General features: G+C 48.4%; 1 protein-coding gene across 3 annotated transcripts in view; it reads left to right on the forward strand.

Annotated features, from left to right (window-relative positions):
- ASTN1 (astrotactin 1) overlaps positions 1 to 14,766 on the forward strand; it is a 55,906-nt gene that overhangs the window by 10,302 nt on the left and 30,838 nt on the right. For all 3 annotated transcript variants that reach the window (XM_033067729.1, XM_033067727.1, XM_033067728.1), the window contains exons 2-4: positions 10,025 to 10,212; positions 13,463 to 13,856; positions 14,422 to 14,568. In XM_033067729.1, coding sequence (XP_032923620.1) covers positions 10,025 to 10,212; positions 13,463 to 13,856; positions 14,422 to 14,568 — 729 coding nt within the window. The remainder of the gene's footprint in view (positions 1 to 10,024; positions 10,213 to 13,462; positions 13,857 to 14,421; positions 14,569 to 14,766) is intronic.

Consider the following 14,766-nt stretch of genomic DNA (forward strand, 5'->3'; position numbering starts at 1 on the left):
TGGCATTTATTGTCATGTTTCCGCCTTTTTGTGCTTGGAGAGTAAGGTACATCTCTGGTTAACCCTGAAGGACTCAGCCTCAGCCCCAGCATGCCCCACAGTCCATTCATGCCATGACACAAACTGGGAGAAAGGGGTGTCCTGCTGGAACTGGGGCTGGTGACTGAGTGGGGGATGCAGAGGTTCCTGGGAAGTGGTGCTCAATCTCCCCATGGGATGGCAGTGGCACAGGCAGCCTGGGATGGATCTGACCTCTTTGTAATTAAACCTCTGGGTCTTCCCAGCTTTCACATGTTGGGGATGAATGTGGATGTGAACCCACTGTGCCAACTATAAGGAAGTACCAGTGATGTGGTAAGGGAGGGAGGGCAGGAAAAGAAGGACCATGAGTAGGGAGGAGAGGCACAGTGCCAGGAGGCAGGAAATAACTGCAGGAGCCACACAGAAACCAAGGGGCATTAGGGGCAGTGATGGTAAAGCCACTCACTGTGGGTGTGAGTCACAGCATCTTTGGCAGCTTCTTGAAGCTGTTGCACACAGAGCCCAGTGAAGTGACCTCTGGAGTGAACCACAGCAGGAATTAATGGCTGGTTTCACACCAGCATCCAGGTCCTGGGAATAGCTCTGCAAGAGATGTGGCTGTGTAGTTGGTGGGTTTCTGGCCAAGAGAGGGAGAAGATGCTGGGAGGAAATGGCAGGAGGAAGTGGCAGGCTGGCCTATTGTGCCCTGGACTCAGCAGTGATGTGGCTGTAAATGCAGGAGTTTGCAGCTCCTGGTGGTCAGAGTCCAGTAAGTCTCTTTGCTCTTGAGATATTGAAAATGCAGCTGACTCCTCACCTTGATTTGATTTTGTTTGTTGCTTTTTTGCTAAAATGGGCTCCTGCTCCTCTGGTGCAGGAGTAAGAGACAGCAACCCCTTGCTTAGAAACTCCCTCGTTGTGATCATGGGAGTGCTGTCCTGGCTAGGGCAACTCTTTTGTGCTTGGCTGGGCTGAAGCATCCCTACTCCAACCCCTTTTTTCTGGCCATCTCTAATTTCAGCACTGGACTAAGAGAATTACATAGATTTTCCTTCCTTTTTTTCCCCACACAAATGCGTATGATTTCTGCCTGTGGTTGTGATGTTGGGATTCCCACTTCCCTACCAAGGCTGAGAGCCCTACCTGAAGCAGATAGGTAAACACAGGCAGGGCAATGCTGCTGTGTCAGGGCACTGAAGCTGATGGGTGCTGAAACCCAGGAGCAGTGTTACATAATTCAGACTGCAATGCAGAAGCTCTTCCTCAATTTTTAATTATCCAGTTGCCGTGCGCGTGTGGTGCTTGGCTCAGGATGCGAAGTCGGCCCGTGCACACGTGTGAAAGGCCTTGGCTGGTGAAGGTGACAGGAAAGCCTTCCCTCGTGTTCCTGTCCCTGGTGGCATGGCAGGAAGAAATGAATCCCCAGGGCACCAAGCTGAGCTGGGCTGTGGCTGGAGAGGATGCTCTGCCCCCATCCTGGGGAGTCAGGGATGTCCTGCTGGGACATTGGGACAGGGGGAGAATGTTTGTGTGGATGTCTCCAAAGGCCTTTGAGGTTTCTCTGGTTCCCAGTGTTGGAGAAGTGGAAGGCACCATGGTGATTTTGCATCCAGATTTCCGGTAGAGCCCCAGCTGCCTCTCAGGATGGGTTTGTTGAAATGGAAAATGAGAAACTGTGAAGGAGCTGTTTGCAGACCTCTACTGTGAAGCATCATTTCTTCCTCTCCCTCTTTCAAATCCCCACTCTGCGCTTTCTGTCCTTCCTACAAAGGCAGCTGCCTCGGAGCAGCTTAGGCTTCAAAGTTCCCAAAATAACAAAGGTTAAAATAAATTAAAAAAAAAAAAAAAAAAAAAAAAAAAAAGGAAAAGCACTGCTAAAAGATCCAGTCAGTGCCCCACTTGCACCTGGGCTCAGAGCTTCAAAGCAGCTGCTCAGAACCCCCCACAATGTCCATGGTCAGGCTTCTCAATGCTTGTGGTCCTGTCTTCACCCTCCTGCAGGCACAGGAGATTTAGTAGTAGCCAGGACGAGGATGCAGGTAACTGGAAGGGGTGGAGGGTCCTGCTGCTTTTGTTGCCTGTGGGGGCAATTGGAGAAAGTTTTTTGTGCAGGAGGAGGAGGTTGTGGTGATGGCTGTGGTGACAGGCAGAGCTGTGTGGGTGAGGTGGGTGCCCTAGGGCTGTGTCCTGCACCCTGGCCAGGCAGGTAGGCAAACAGCTCCTCTGTGCCCAGTGTGTGCTTTGTGCTTCTGCTGATTTACACAGAGCATCAATATGACAATTATATACAACTGCAAATTTAATTACCTCCATTTTCATCAGGCAGCAACAGATTTATGCCTCTGTTCAGTTCCTCTAAATCTCAAACAAGCTTGACTAGACCCAAAAGTCTTTCAATTGATTGCTATGCACTGGCTGGTCTCTGGCCGTCTTGACAAGCTCTTCTTTCAAGAGTAGTAAATTCAAGATGCTCAGTTTTTCCCCTTCTACATCTTTCTTCCTTCTTTTTTTTTTTGTGGTATTTTTTTCTCCTTTTCATTCTGCCTTCTCCACCTTTCAAAGCCTCCCAACAAACTTGAAAATCAAGCTTGAAATTGTGTAAGAGCTCCTAAGCACCAAAGAATTTATGGTGGTAGGCTGCAGCTGGCAGCAGCCCTTGCCTGCTTTCTCCATCCCTTCCCCTGAGACCAGCATTGTTTCCTCCAGGGCAGATGGGAGAAGAGGAGGCTCACCCCTTTGGCCTAGCTGTGGACAGGAGAGCAGAGAAGATTATTTTGGTCCTGTTTCACTCCTTGGGAGGGCCATCCCATGTCTCAGAAAACCAACAGGTCCTGGCTCAAGAACAAGTAGCTGTGCTTGTTCCCTGTGCTGAGCACAGAAATGCCAAAATAACATCTATAACATTTTCCTGACCTCTCAGCCTCAGCACAATGAGCACTTACACAGATGAGTGTGTAGGAGCGAGCTGCAGGTCATCCTTGAGGTGCAACCCATGTCATCACTGCAGAACATCCCCTCCACGTCCCCCACTGGTCCCACCTCCACTGTATGAGCTCCCCTGTAGGATAGGTTCTGATGTCTTGTTAAGTGCCTGGCAGATGGGCTGGAGTGGCCACCCATTACCTTCCCTGCCAGTCTGTGATGGATATAAATAGCCCTCTGCCTCCCCATGAAAATTGCTGGCTGGATTCAAAGTCGAAGGGAGTCTTGGCAAGTGTCTTGGGTCTGTAGGATCTGACAGCATGGAGGGCTGGGATTTGGGAAGGGGGGGTTTCTCACTGGGTATTTAAGAGGCTCTGTCACTAGGAGGGAGCTGCCCTGGGGTACCCCCTCCTCCCAGGAGACAGTGCCGGGGGGAGCAGAGGGACACACGGATGCAGGTTGTATCCGTGACTGGTGGCCTGGGTAGCACAAAGCTGGCTTTGCAGTCGCTGTTGAACCCCAAGAGACTGGCCAGTGTGGGGGTAGTGGGTGGTTGTTCCCTGGCATCTGCAACCACTACTGATAATGTTGCAGAAGACCTCTTGCTAGGGGTAGAAATGAGCCAAGATACAGATTCTCGTTCAACAACATGAAAAGGATCCCACTCTATTCTTTACTGCTTAGCCATCCTGACTGTGGTTACAGTAAGCTTTTACTGTGGGGTCCATGTGCAGACTTCGCTAGCCTACGACTACAAGCATTGGTTTGCAGACACAGATTTCACCTAGCTGTGACTGCAGGCTCCAACAGCAAGCTCTGGCTCCATCAGACCCCGACTAACCTCACAGCACATCTTTTACTGCAGCAACTCTCCTCCTTGTTTCATTCTTCTTTGTGTCTCTCTCGATCTTTTTTTTTTTCCCCTTACGGCTTCTCTACCTCCTCAAGGCCCTCTTTCCCCAGATCCTCTGCCTCCAAGATCCCCTAACTAGCCACCCCACCCTTTCTATCACACTTATCTTTACTAGTCACAGCTGTGACCCATTAAGGGCAAGGCTATATTCCTCTTCTTTGGTAATTACCTTGGTAACTGTGACTTATCAGGGGCGAGGTCACCTGTAATCTCTTCTACACCTACAGATAATTGAGAAAAAGAAAGTTAAAACTACAGGATATCTATATATGCCCAGGTCTGTGCTGCAGGGTTTCTTGACCTAGGATGTTCCTCTGAGCTCTCTGGCTCAATAGCTGCTGGTGGCTCTGTGTCCCCTGAATTCAGTACCTTTCATAGTGCTTTGATACTTTATGGTGGATGAAAAAGAAACTTTTGTTGGTTTTTACACACTTAAATCCTTACAAAGTGAGAAATAGTGAATAACCATTGCCTTTCCCCCTGTTCCACATGCCTGATGGTTTTATAGGCTTTTATCATGTCCTCATTCTGTTGTTTGGTTTCTTTACTGAGGAGTCGTAACACACTTGATTTCTCCTCTTGACAAAGCCATTTGCAATATCTCATCTTACTTGTACCCCTCCTCCAAACCTTCCAAGCTTTTCCTCCTCCGTTTGGAGATGGTTGACCTGAATATCACTTTCAGGATTCCAGATCATCAGCTTGCTTTCACCAAGGTTCAGTTTCACCTGCCCACTTCCTTGCCTGCTTTCCTCCTGCACTTCTCAGCTTTAGCTTTGAGAAGACTAAATTTAGCCTTGGTGACCAACTTTGTCATTTGCCTCCTCTACCAGAGTGTTTCTGAGCCGCCAAGGTCCTGACAAAGGTCTCTGTGGGGCTTCTTGGTAACCTCCTTTCATTGGGAAGCTAAACCCTTACAATTCCCCCACCTGGAGGGCTTCAGGACCACTTTCCTTCTTATCCCAACACCATTTTGGTGCTTTGGGAAACTTTCAGGGTGGATTTTGACAAGAGCTCTTTGAAATGTGTCTGTCAAATTGGATCACCCTTATCTACTGACTTACAGTATTTACTGATGCACCTACTGGTTCTTGTGTACAAACAGAATTTACTGGTCTTTAATTTTCTTGATGTGCAAGAGCTTTTATAAGATATAGGGGTTCCCTCTGGCAGGTATTTCTTGAGTTGTTCACCCTTCTGGAGTGATAGTGGTGGTGTTGGTGGAGTTCTGCAGTTTGTAAGTGAGCACCATCTCAGCTGAGGGGTTTGTGTCCTGCTTCTCACTGATTTTCTGGGGACACAATTTAGCCAGGGCAGTAATTTTCCATGGCTGACTGGGAGCCTGTCCATCATTTGGACCCTTTCCACAGAGACCTGATTTTCCCTCTGGAAGAGGTGACATGACAGCATTGCAGGATTGGATATCAACTACAGATGTGGTCCTTTCTGGGCTTTTATATCAGCATGGCATCTTGGAAGTGTAGTCACACATTCTCTTTATTTTGCTTTTGCTCCCTGTCGTGCGTGGGTATTTGGGTTCTTTTGAACGTGACCGTGTCACCTGAGTGTTGGGACAGGAGGTGGATTTGCCTCTCTTCCCACATTTCCTCTGTAGTTCACAGTTACAGCAGATGGGACGAACATAACAAGGCAAGAGTGAAAATCAGACACCAGCGAATGTCCCCAGTGTGCTTGTAGTTTTTCCCCCAGCTCTAGGTCAATATTGACAAACGTGGTGGGAAAATAACCTTGGAGGGGGTGTTGCACAGGTGTGGTTGGGCACGTCCTGGGGCTTGGAGGGAAGAGCAGGGCAGTGGGGGCTGTCACACTGTAGAGTCAGCAGCTGCAGAGCAAACCCGGTCAGCTCAGGCCCACTAATGATGAATCAGTGCCCTTTGCTCAAAAACAGTTGTGCAGCTCAGCATCACTCCCAGAGTGGTGGAGGGTTTGTTGTTAAAGAAAGGAAGGGGTTAGGGCTGCAGCATATTTGGGGCAAAAATCCCAGTTCAAGGCTAAAGCATGGCTACAGCTTTGACATGTAACTCCTTGGTGACCTTCCCAAAAGCAAAGGCACCCTGCATTCCAAGGAGAAACCTGGTTAGCAATGAAGCAGGTCCCTTATATATACAATGAGGTTTATGTTTACTGGTATGGAGAAGCTGGATTGTCTTGAAAAGGCAGAATGACCTGCAGAATGAGCTGGTTTTCCTACCTGACACTGGAGACAGGAAAAAATGCGAATGAAATATGGGTAGTCAGTGATTAATGTGAATTTTTTTAAGCAAGTCCATAAAAACATGAATATTACCCCATAAAGGATGTGTCACTGAAACCCTGGAAATATATGTTACGTATCAGGATAAGCATTTTGAGATCTGAATTGGCAGAAACCAAGGCCTGAGGTCCCAACAGATAGACTGAGTGACTCAGGGTGGGAAGGTCTCCTGAGTCACTTCAGACATTGGTTACCCTTGGGGCAGTGCAAGGCTTGATTTAGCTGAGTTTGAGCCCTTTAAAGGATGTGTGTGGTTTTGACATGGAGCCTTAGCTAATGGGAAACTTAAATAAAAATGCAGTCAGGTTCCGGATGGAAAATAAGGCAGGTTTAAATGTTAATGAAGAAATACAAATCCAAGTCAAAATCTGTGCTTGGCTGTGTGAAATGAGTCTGTGGAGCTCAGCATTATGGCAGAGTTCATTTGACTTATTGGAGGCACCTATTAGTGCAAAATGCTTCCAAATGGAGAGGAAAATTGTTTTGCTGGATTTTTTTTTTTCATCAGAATGCTGATGTGAGTTTTCCTTGTGTGCCACCATGCCAGGTCTCAGTGGGGGGATGAAGACATGGGAATAGGTCCAGGTGAGCACCAGGCTCATGGGCCATGGTTTTGATGTTGCACCAGCTCAGGTGCAGAATTGGGCTGTAACAGAGGTGTTGCCTCCAGAAGGACTGGGATTGCTTTGTGTGGGACAGCTGTCCCAAGGAAAATGAGGCTGTCTGGGATAATCAAGAATGAAGTAGGTATAAATCCACACGCTTCCAGCACCTTCAATCTGGTTTTTTGTCCTCTCCTCAAATTGCTCCTGTAGAACCTTTTTTTCCCCACTCCCTCCTCTCACAGATGGTCTGGGAGGGGAGCAGCCGCTGCTCTTATGTTGAAAGCATCAGCCAGGGCCTTTGGAGGCTGCTGCTTCTGCAGATATGAAGGACCTGGGCCACGTTTGATACCAGGTGAATGTGGCACTGCCTAATTAGTGGCTTCCTACTGTTATTAACCTCTGACTCAGCCTATTTTTTAAGAGAGGTGCAAGAAGTTAATACTTAGTGCTAATGGCTTCCTATCCAAGGCTGTAATGAAAGCCATGCAGGGACTAGGCTTTTCATCAATATCTTTCAAACTTTGAACCTGAAATTATCCTCCCCCTCCACCATATATTTTTTTTGGTTTTGGCTTTCTGCCCACTTTTCTGACTCCTCTGGTACCTCCTGGCCCCACTGTACAAACTGATCAGCAGGGTTGGCGCCTGCCAGCTCTGTAGCAGAGCTGAGACCCTACAACATCCAGATAAATCATCCCAGCTGGCTACATGGGTTGCTGTAGCATCTCTCACCAGGTGGTGAGATGTCTGCTTGGAGAGCATACCAAAGGAAAAAGTGAAATCTGTTGGACTGGGAGAAGAGAGAGTAAAGAGATGCTATGTTAGGGAGGAAGCTTGGTCTTGATCTTGTCTTGGTCTTACTTAAACCAAACTCCAGGAGAGCTTCACGGATGCAGGAAAGCATTTACATGTGTAAATTTCTCAAGTAGAAATGGAGTAGGATAGAGGCAGCTGCTGTGTTGCTGAGACACTTGAGGAAAGGAGGAGAAGGTCCAAGGCTGAAGCTTCAGGCACTGCCTCAAGAGCCTTTGCCAGGCAGGAGCAGAGATGGTGGAGTAGCCTTGTCCTGCAGTGCGATGGAGGGCTCATAGCTTGCCAGTTTGGGGTGATGGCAATTGATTTCTGGGGTGTTTTCCTTTGTGTCTTGCACTTCTGTGTGCAATGTGCAGCTGCAGGGTCATGTTGTGGTGTCTGGTAAGAGAGGATAACGTGCTCAGGCTCTGTAGCTGGATTGTGCTCTTCTGAAACAAGAATCCATTTGTTATTGGAATATATTTTTCTTTTAAAAAATAAGCCTGTTTAAATAAATTTGAAATTATGACAACCGATTTTAAGGCTTAAATTTACAACAATCTATTAATCATTTAAATAACTTCCATCAAGGATTTCTTCTCAAATATTAATGAGTTGAAGGGTGCTGCTTTTACAATGATATGTCAGGTGAGAGGGAAAACATCTCTAAGTCTAGCTTTCTAAATGTCACAATTTCACATACTTAGTATCTATTATTTTCCCTCTTTACAATGGAACAAATGCTGATATTTATATTTTTTCCAAATGTCAGTATGCTGAATTCCTGCCGTGCATAAATGCTCTTGCCTTAATTACTTCTAATTTCACGTTAGCAGGCAGGAGAGAGCGTTTTCTTCCATTTGAGCTGGTTCATACAAAGTTGAGAAGCCGTGGGGAGTTGTGAAAGCGGGCAAGCTTGTTTTCCCCTCTCAGTCCATGAATAAAGACCATGTGGGAGAGGAAGAGATCTGCTGTTTCCAATCCTCACAGCTCCCAGGACCAGCTTTTCAAAGGGGATACATGTCCCTAAACACACAGCTCAGCAGTTAGAGAGGGAATTTTAAAAGTGTTTCTGGTTTTGTGGTGACTTAACTCTTGGTTTTGCTTCCCATGAGCATCGTGGAGCTCTCAGCATCCCTGTGCTCGGGACACTCTGAGTGCATTGATCACCACCAGGAACATGGCCCGTGCTGAGCACAAGCAATCTGCCAATTCACTTGCTGTGGCTAATGTTTCTTTTGATTAATCACATCAGTATGGGAGGATGAACCTGGTTCATCCTGATGCAGATTTTTCCCCCCTCCCCACCTCCCCCGACAGCCAGCTCACTTAAGGCGGACTAATGAAATTAATTAACAGCAAATTTAAAATGTTGTTCTTCAGCACTGTAATTGAATTCCAGTTTTCATTTGAAGACAGCATGAAACAAGCAAAATAAAAATGATAATTTGCAAAGTGTGACAGGCACTTTCCCATTTCCATCAATGTGCCAGATACAGCAGAGAAAGCTGTGCCTCGGTGGGAAGCTCATTGTGTTTTTTGTGGTCATCCCAACAAAATCTGCTATTTTCACAAAAAATAGCTGACAGACAGTTGGGCTTGAGCTGATGGCTGAGATCAAGGTGGTGTGAGATGGTGATCAAGTGGATCTGGTCTGAGGCGGGAGATAGTGATTAAACAGTGCCCATCTCTCCTAGGGAGAGGTGTTGGTGTTACCCTGTCTTTGGCTGCAGCCCAGCTGCAGGATGTCCCTGAAATTTTGGAGCCAGCCGGGTGAATTCGTTTGATTTGGCATTTAATGTCCTGGAATATGTGTCATGTCCCTGTCCTCAGCTGCTCTTCTTGCCTGGGTGTCCTCTACAACCCTGACAGCCCAGCTTTCCATCTGTCTTACTGCCCCAAACTCTGGAATTAAAGGTACTTAGGGAAAATAAGGTTGCTTGGGCAGAAGCTGCAGGTACCTCTGCAGGTCTCTTGGCTGAGTCTTGGATGGAGAGATGTAAAAAATGGTTGATAACCGAAAGCCTCTGAAATCGTGGCCACTTTCATGTTTCACTGTTCACAAAGGATAGTAAATATTTTGTCGGCAGTGATTTGTGGTGTGATCCCAATGATCCCATCATGCTGCTGGGAAATTGTCCTGTAACCTGTGTACCCAATGTCTGAAGCTGTGTTTAACACAGAGTGTGTAGGTGAAACCTGTCCAAATTAGAGCTGGAAGGACGTTGCTGAGTTACTGCTGTCAGTAAGCACTGTCTCCCTGCACCACAGCTGGATTTTTGGAGATGCCCACATCTGGATTATACCCAGAAATATTGCTTTACTCTGCTTTAGCCCTTCAGGCTGTGATTTATGTAGGAGCAGCTGTGGTGCTGGCAGGAGGTGACGGAGGGTGTGCATCCTTTGGTCCCTCCATCCATATTTTTGGGAAGAGGTGAACATCTCCCATGAGCCCTCTGCTCCCCATTTCCCCCTTGACCAGCTTTGCTCTTGCAGAGATCTCAGGCAACACGGATGACATCCCACTGGTGCGCTGGCGGCAGCAGTGGCTGGAGAATGGCACCTTGCTCTTCCACATCCACCACCAAGACGGGGCCCCCAACCTGCCTGGCTTCGACCCCACAGAGGAACCCCAGACTGAGTCCGCAGAGGAGGAGCTGAGGATCCTCCACATCTCTGTCATGGTATGTGATGGGAAGGCTGGCCCTGTTTAGCTGTCCAGAAGCCTCTAGAAAATATAGTGGCTTTTGAAAAGCCATTTATTTGCCCGTCTGGCTCGAGCTGCCCTAGGATGGGGAACTGTGCCTACCTTTGGGGTGGTTAGGATGCCCTGGGCACCTCTCTGAGTGGTGGATGCTTCACAGGTTGCTTTAAACATCTCCCATAGTTTGCTTCACTTTGAAAACGTGTTTGCAGGGTGCCTTTATCCCCAGGGGCTCTGTGCTTTGAAGTGTCAACCACATTAACCCAGGGTTAGTTCACATTGACTTGCCAGGAGCCCTTTGCTCTGCTGCAGAGTGCATGGTGCCTGCTGCCCTCTGCCCTGCTGCACAGCGTGTGTCACAGTGCCACCAGGCACTGTCACCACCACTTCTATCAGCGTGACAACCCCGTGGCCATGGTTTCATGTGTAGAGATTGCACAGCAATACCCCACCCAACTACACAGAGGCAAGGTTTTAAAGGCAGAGAAAGGAGAGATAAGTATGTTGGGGAAAGATCTGTGGTGTGTTGATTAGGGGTTTTTTTGTTGTGTTGGAAAAAATTTGAAGAATCCTACAATTTTTGTGCCACTGGAAGATAATTAGCTGAAGACACTGTGTTGCCAAGGCTGCAAACAGGCTGTTTAGTGGTGTCTACCCTAATAAGGGCTTCAATCACTCTTCCAGATTGCAGCCCTGGGACAGGTTTCTCCTCCTTCATTTGTACTTGTTTAGTCTGAAGGAAAAAAATGGTTTGTAAAGTCACTCCCAAAACCATCTTGCACCATTATTTCTCTTACTGTCCATTGCCAGCTGCTCCTAAGGGGGTGCATCACCTTGAAGAGGCTGGCCCTGCCACAGTCTTGGTCTTCTTGGGCACTGCTGTATCCCAAGATCAAGCATAAGTGCCTGGATCAAGGCTTGTTGTCGAGCTGATGGAAAGGATATTTGCAACTCATTGCTGTCATACCAAAGTGGGCAAATGCAGAGTCCTCCTCTGCCCTTTTGTCCCCATCACTCTCAGCTCCACTCGGACAGCATCCTTACTCCCTGACAAATAGAGGCTGCCTTTTGTGCCAGGAGTCAGGATCACGTGGCGTTTTCAAGGCTGATTTTCTTTCTCTACTGTGTGGTTGCCAAGGGAAGAAGTGTGAACAAGGGATTGTATCCATCGTGACCGAGGTCCCTCCTGGATCGGGTGAGGACCACTCCCACACCCTTCCAGTGCAGGGCTCCTCTCACAGCCATCACATGGATACTGGGCTGGGGGGAATAAGACAGAATGGGATTTCTCTGCTCCTGTGGAGAGAAAACGGGTATGAGGTGATGGTCTGACCCTCTCCAATAGGCAGTGGGTGGGGGAGACTTCAGTTCTGGCTTTCATCCTCCTCTCAGAGCCTCTTGAAATTTCAAGAGTCCACAGGCTGCTTTTCTCAGGGATAATTTGAGGCCTCAGACTATTGGGGCAGAAGAAATTTAATTTCAATGAAATAACAAGTCTCTTTTGTGAACCCACAGCCACTGCCTGAAAAAAATGAACATCCACGAGATTCAGGCTCCGACTTGGTCTCTCCTATTTACCAGCACAGGCATATGGCAGAGCTCGCTGGTGTTTGGGGGATTTAATGTGCATGCAGAGGGTGAATGAAAGCCAGGAATGCCCTGGAATTCCTCCTACCTGCTTGTCATGCCATCTGCAGGTGGGCTTTCTCTAGGGTGATGGTGAACCATGACAGAGGAGGCCATCTCTGGTGGAAGTGGGGATAATCCCCATTTATTTGTGGATCACAGGAACTCACAAGGATTGGAGCATGGTACAGAGTTATGCTCCCACTTTGCCACTAAAAATTCTGCATGATTATGCCAGGCACTTTATACAAAGGCATGTAGTGGTGAAATTGGACTGATACAGAGATTGGATATTGGGAAGAAGTTTTTCCCTGTGAGGGTGCTGAGGCCCTGGCACAGGTTGCCTGGAGAATCTGTGGCTTTTCCATCTCTGGGTTAAAGGCCAGACTGGACAAGACTTGTCTCTGCTGTTGGCAAGGGCATTGGAATGAGGTGAATTTTAAGGTCCCTACCATTTAAAATCATTGTAGGATTCTATTTCTATGATCCAGGGCCAGTTTTCAGCCCTAGCAAGATTTTCTGACTCCCTGGCCAGAAAGATGCCAGCCAGTCCCTTGACTTCTGCAAGAGTGCTGGTCTCCTGAATCACAGAATTTGTTTCCTCTTTCTTTCTTTTTTTTTCCTTGATTTTTTTTGGTTGTTTTGTTTGTTTTTTATCTATTTTTAAAGAAAAAAATTTGGGAAGGAGGCTGGAAGGGTGCATCACAGCTCCATTATTTTGGAAATGAAAGTGGGTTAAACTGTAGTGGCCATTAAGCTTCCTTTTTCAGCTGCCTTTCCTGCTTCTCATTTAATAATTCCCTTAATGTTTTTCCTAATGGAGCAGATTATTACTATTATTTTATTTTCTCAATATCACCTGTTGCATAGCAAAGAGGAGGGAGACCGGAGCTGTGGATGGACTCTGAGCTCTTAGCTGGCTCTGCATGCTTTTTATTGTTATTATTGTTATTATTCTTGGCAGATTGTGCGTAAAGGGCCAGTTTGGGGCTTTCATCTCACCACCCTCTATCTGTGTACCATGACGTCTTGCAGGCGGGTGATCTTGGGGACAGTGGCAGGATGGCAGGGCCAGGTGCAGTTTTGGGGTCCATGCCTGTGGGACAGGAGCTTTTTCAGGCTCTTTCTCCAAACATGTTCCCCAAACAACACTTCAGTCATCTACCTCTCTCAAGCTATGATCTCTTTTAATCTGTGGTGCAATTTCTGCCGGATACCCTGGGAAAATCTCCCAAGATTGGGAGTGACTGCACTGAAACTGGTTGGAAATGGGTCAGAAAAAGTTGCCTGTAGAAGCGTTTGCCTGGAATAAGGCTGATCTCTGTTTTCAGAAGCAGGAGAGTGAAACAAAACACGCTTTGCTTTAAACGCTGCTTTTTCATGCCTAGGTGGCGACTTCTAAACTGGCCCAGCCCAAGGCAGACTCCAGCTAGGTGCCCTTGGCCAGCACTGGGTGCTCCTGGTGCCAGCAGACTTGTGGTGATCAGGCTCCCCTCTCCAGTGCCTTTGCTTTGGCCACCCTGAAACATCTCTGGGGTGTCTGTGTCCCAGAGGATGGCTGATGCCCGTCCCTGGCTGATCCCTGCTCCCGTCTGTGCCTGCAGGGAGGGATGATCGCCCTGCTGCTCTCCATCCTCTGCCTGGTGATGATCCTCTACACGCGCCGGCGGTGGTGCAAGCGGCGCCGGGTGCCGCAGCCGCAGAAAAGCGCCAGCGCCGAAGCGGCCAACGAGATCCACTACATCCCATCAGTGCTGATTGGGGGCCACGGGCGGGAGAGCCTCCGCAATGCCCGCGTGCAGGGCCACAACTCCAGCGGCACACTCAGCATCCGCGAGACGCCCATCCTGGATGGCTACGAGTACGACATCACCGACCTGCGACACCACCTCCAGCGCGAGTGCATGAACGGCGGTGAGGACTTCGCCAGCCAGGTCACCCGCACGCTGGACTCGCTGCAGGGCTGCAATGAGAAGGCCAGCATGGACCTCACACCAGGTGGGCATGGGCTGGGCCGACTCCTTTCCAATTCATCTTCTCTCCACAGTTCTATACATGTCTTTTCCCTGGAGCATTTTCCCTGTTTCTCTGGGTTTTCATTGGGTGTGAGATGTTGGTGATCCCCTGAAGGCGCTTCCATTGCTGGGAGGCCTTGCAGCCAGTTGAAAGCAGTCCCTGCTGAGTGGGACATGGCTAGAACAATGCAGCTTTGTGGTTTCCATGGTCTGACAGAGAACCAGAGTGGGGTTCCCTCTGTGCTATCCCACTGGGGCCCCCCAAACTTCCCTTTTGTATCCCCAGATTGCTGGTGTCTTCTTCAGGTGAGGCTTTTAGTAGCAAATTTTGAATAGCCATCAGTATGATTCAGAGTTAACGCTGCATTCTGATCACCAGCAGGAGGTTTTTGAGGCTCATGAGTGTGCACTGGGGGCAGCTCAGATCGTTGGCTTCAGCACCTTGATCACTTTAGGAGGATCTGAAGATGGATCCAAGGATTCTGTCATCTGCCTCCCTTTTAAAAGTCTTTATCCCTGAAATATTTTGCCTTTTGCTTCCTGCTCAGGGAGCGATAACGCCAAGCTGTCCCTGATGAACAAATACAAGGACAACATCATTGCCACCAGCCCCGTGGACTCGAACCACCAGCAGGCCACGCTGCTGTCCCACACCTCCAGCAGCCAGCGCAAGCGCATTAACAACAAAGCGCGAGGTAGGGCGGTCCCCAGGGTGGATGGGTGCCTTGGGCTTCCACCCACCCGCATTCCAGCAACCCACCCTCTCCCGGGATGGAGAAATGGGACCAGGGCTTGGAGAGTGCATGGAAAAGAGGGTTTGGGTGGGAGAAAGAAAATGTGGTGCCTGCACGGATGCAGATGATGTCAGGCTTGTTGGTTACAAAGATCCAGAT

Source organism: Catharus ustulatus, chromosome 9 (assembly GCF_009819885.2).
Source record: "Catharus ustulatus isolate bCatUst1 chromosome 9, bCatUst1.pri.v2, whole genome shotgun sequence".
In the NCBI taxonomy this organism is placed as follows: domain Eukaryota; kingdom Metazoa; phylum Chordata; class Aves; order Passeriformes; family Turdidae; genus Catharus; species Catharus ustulatus.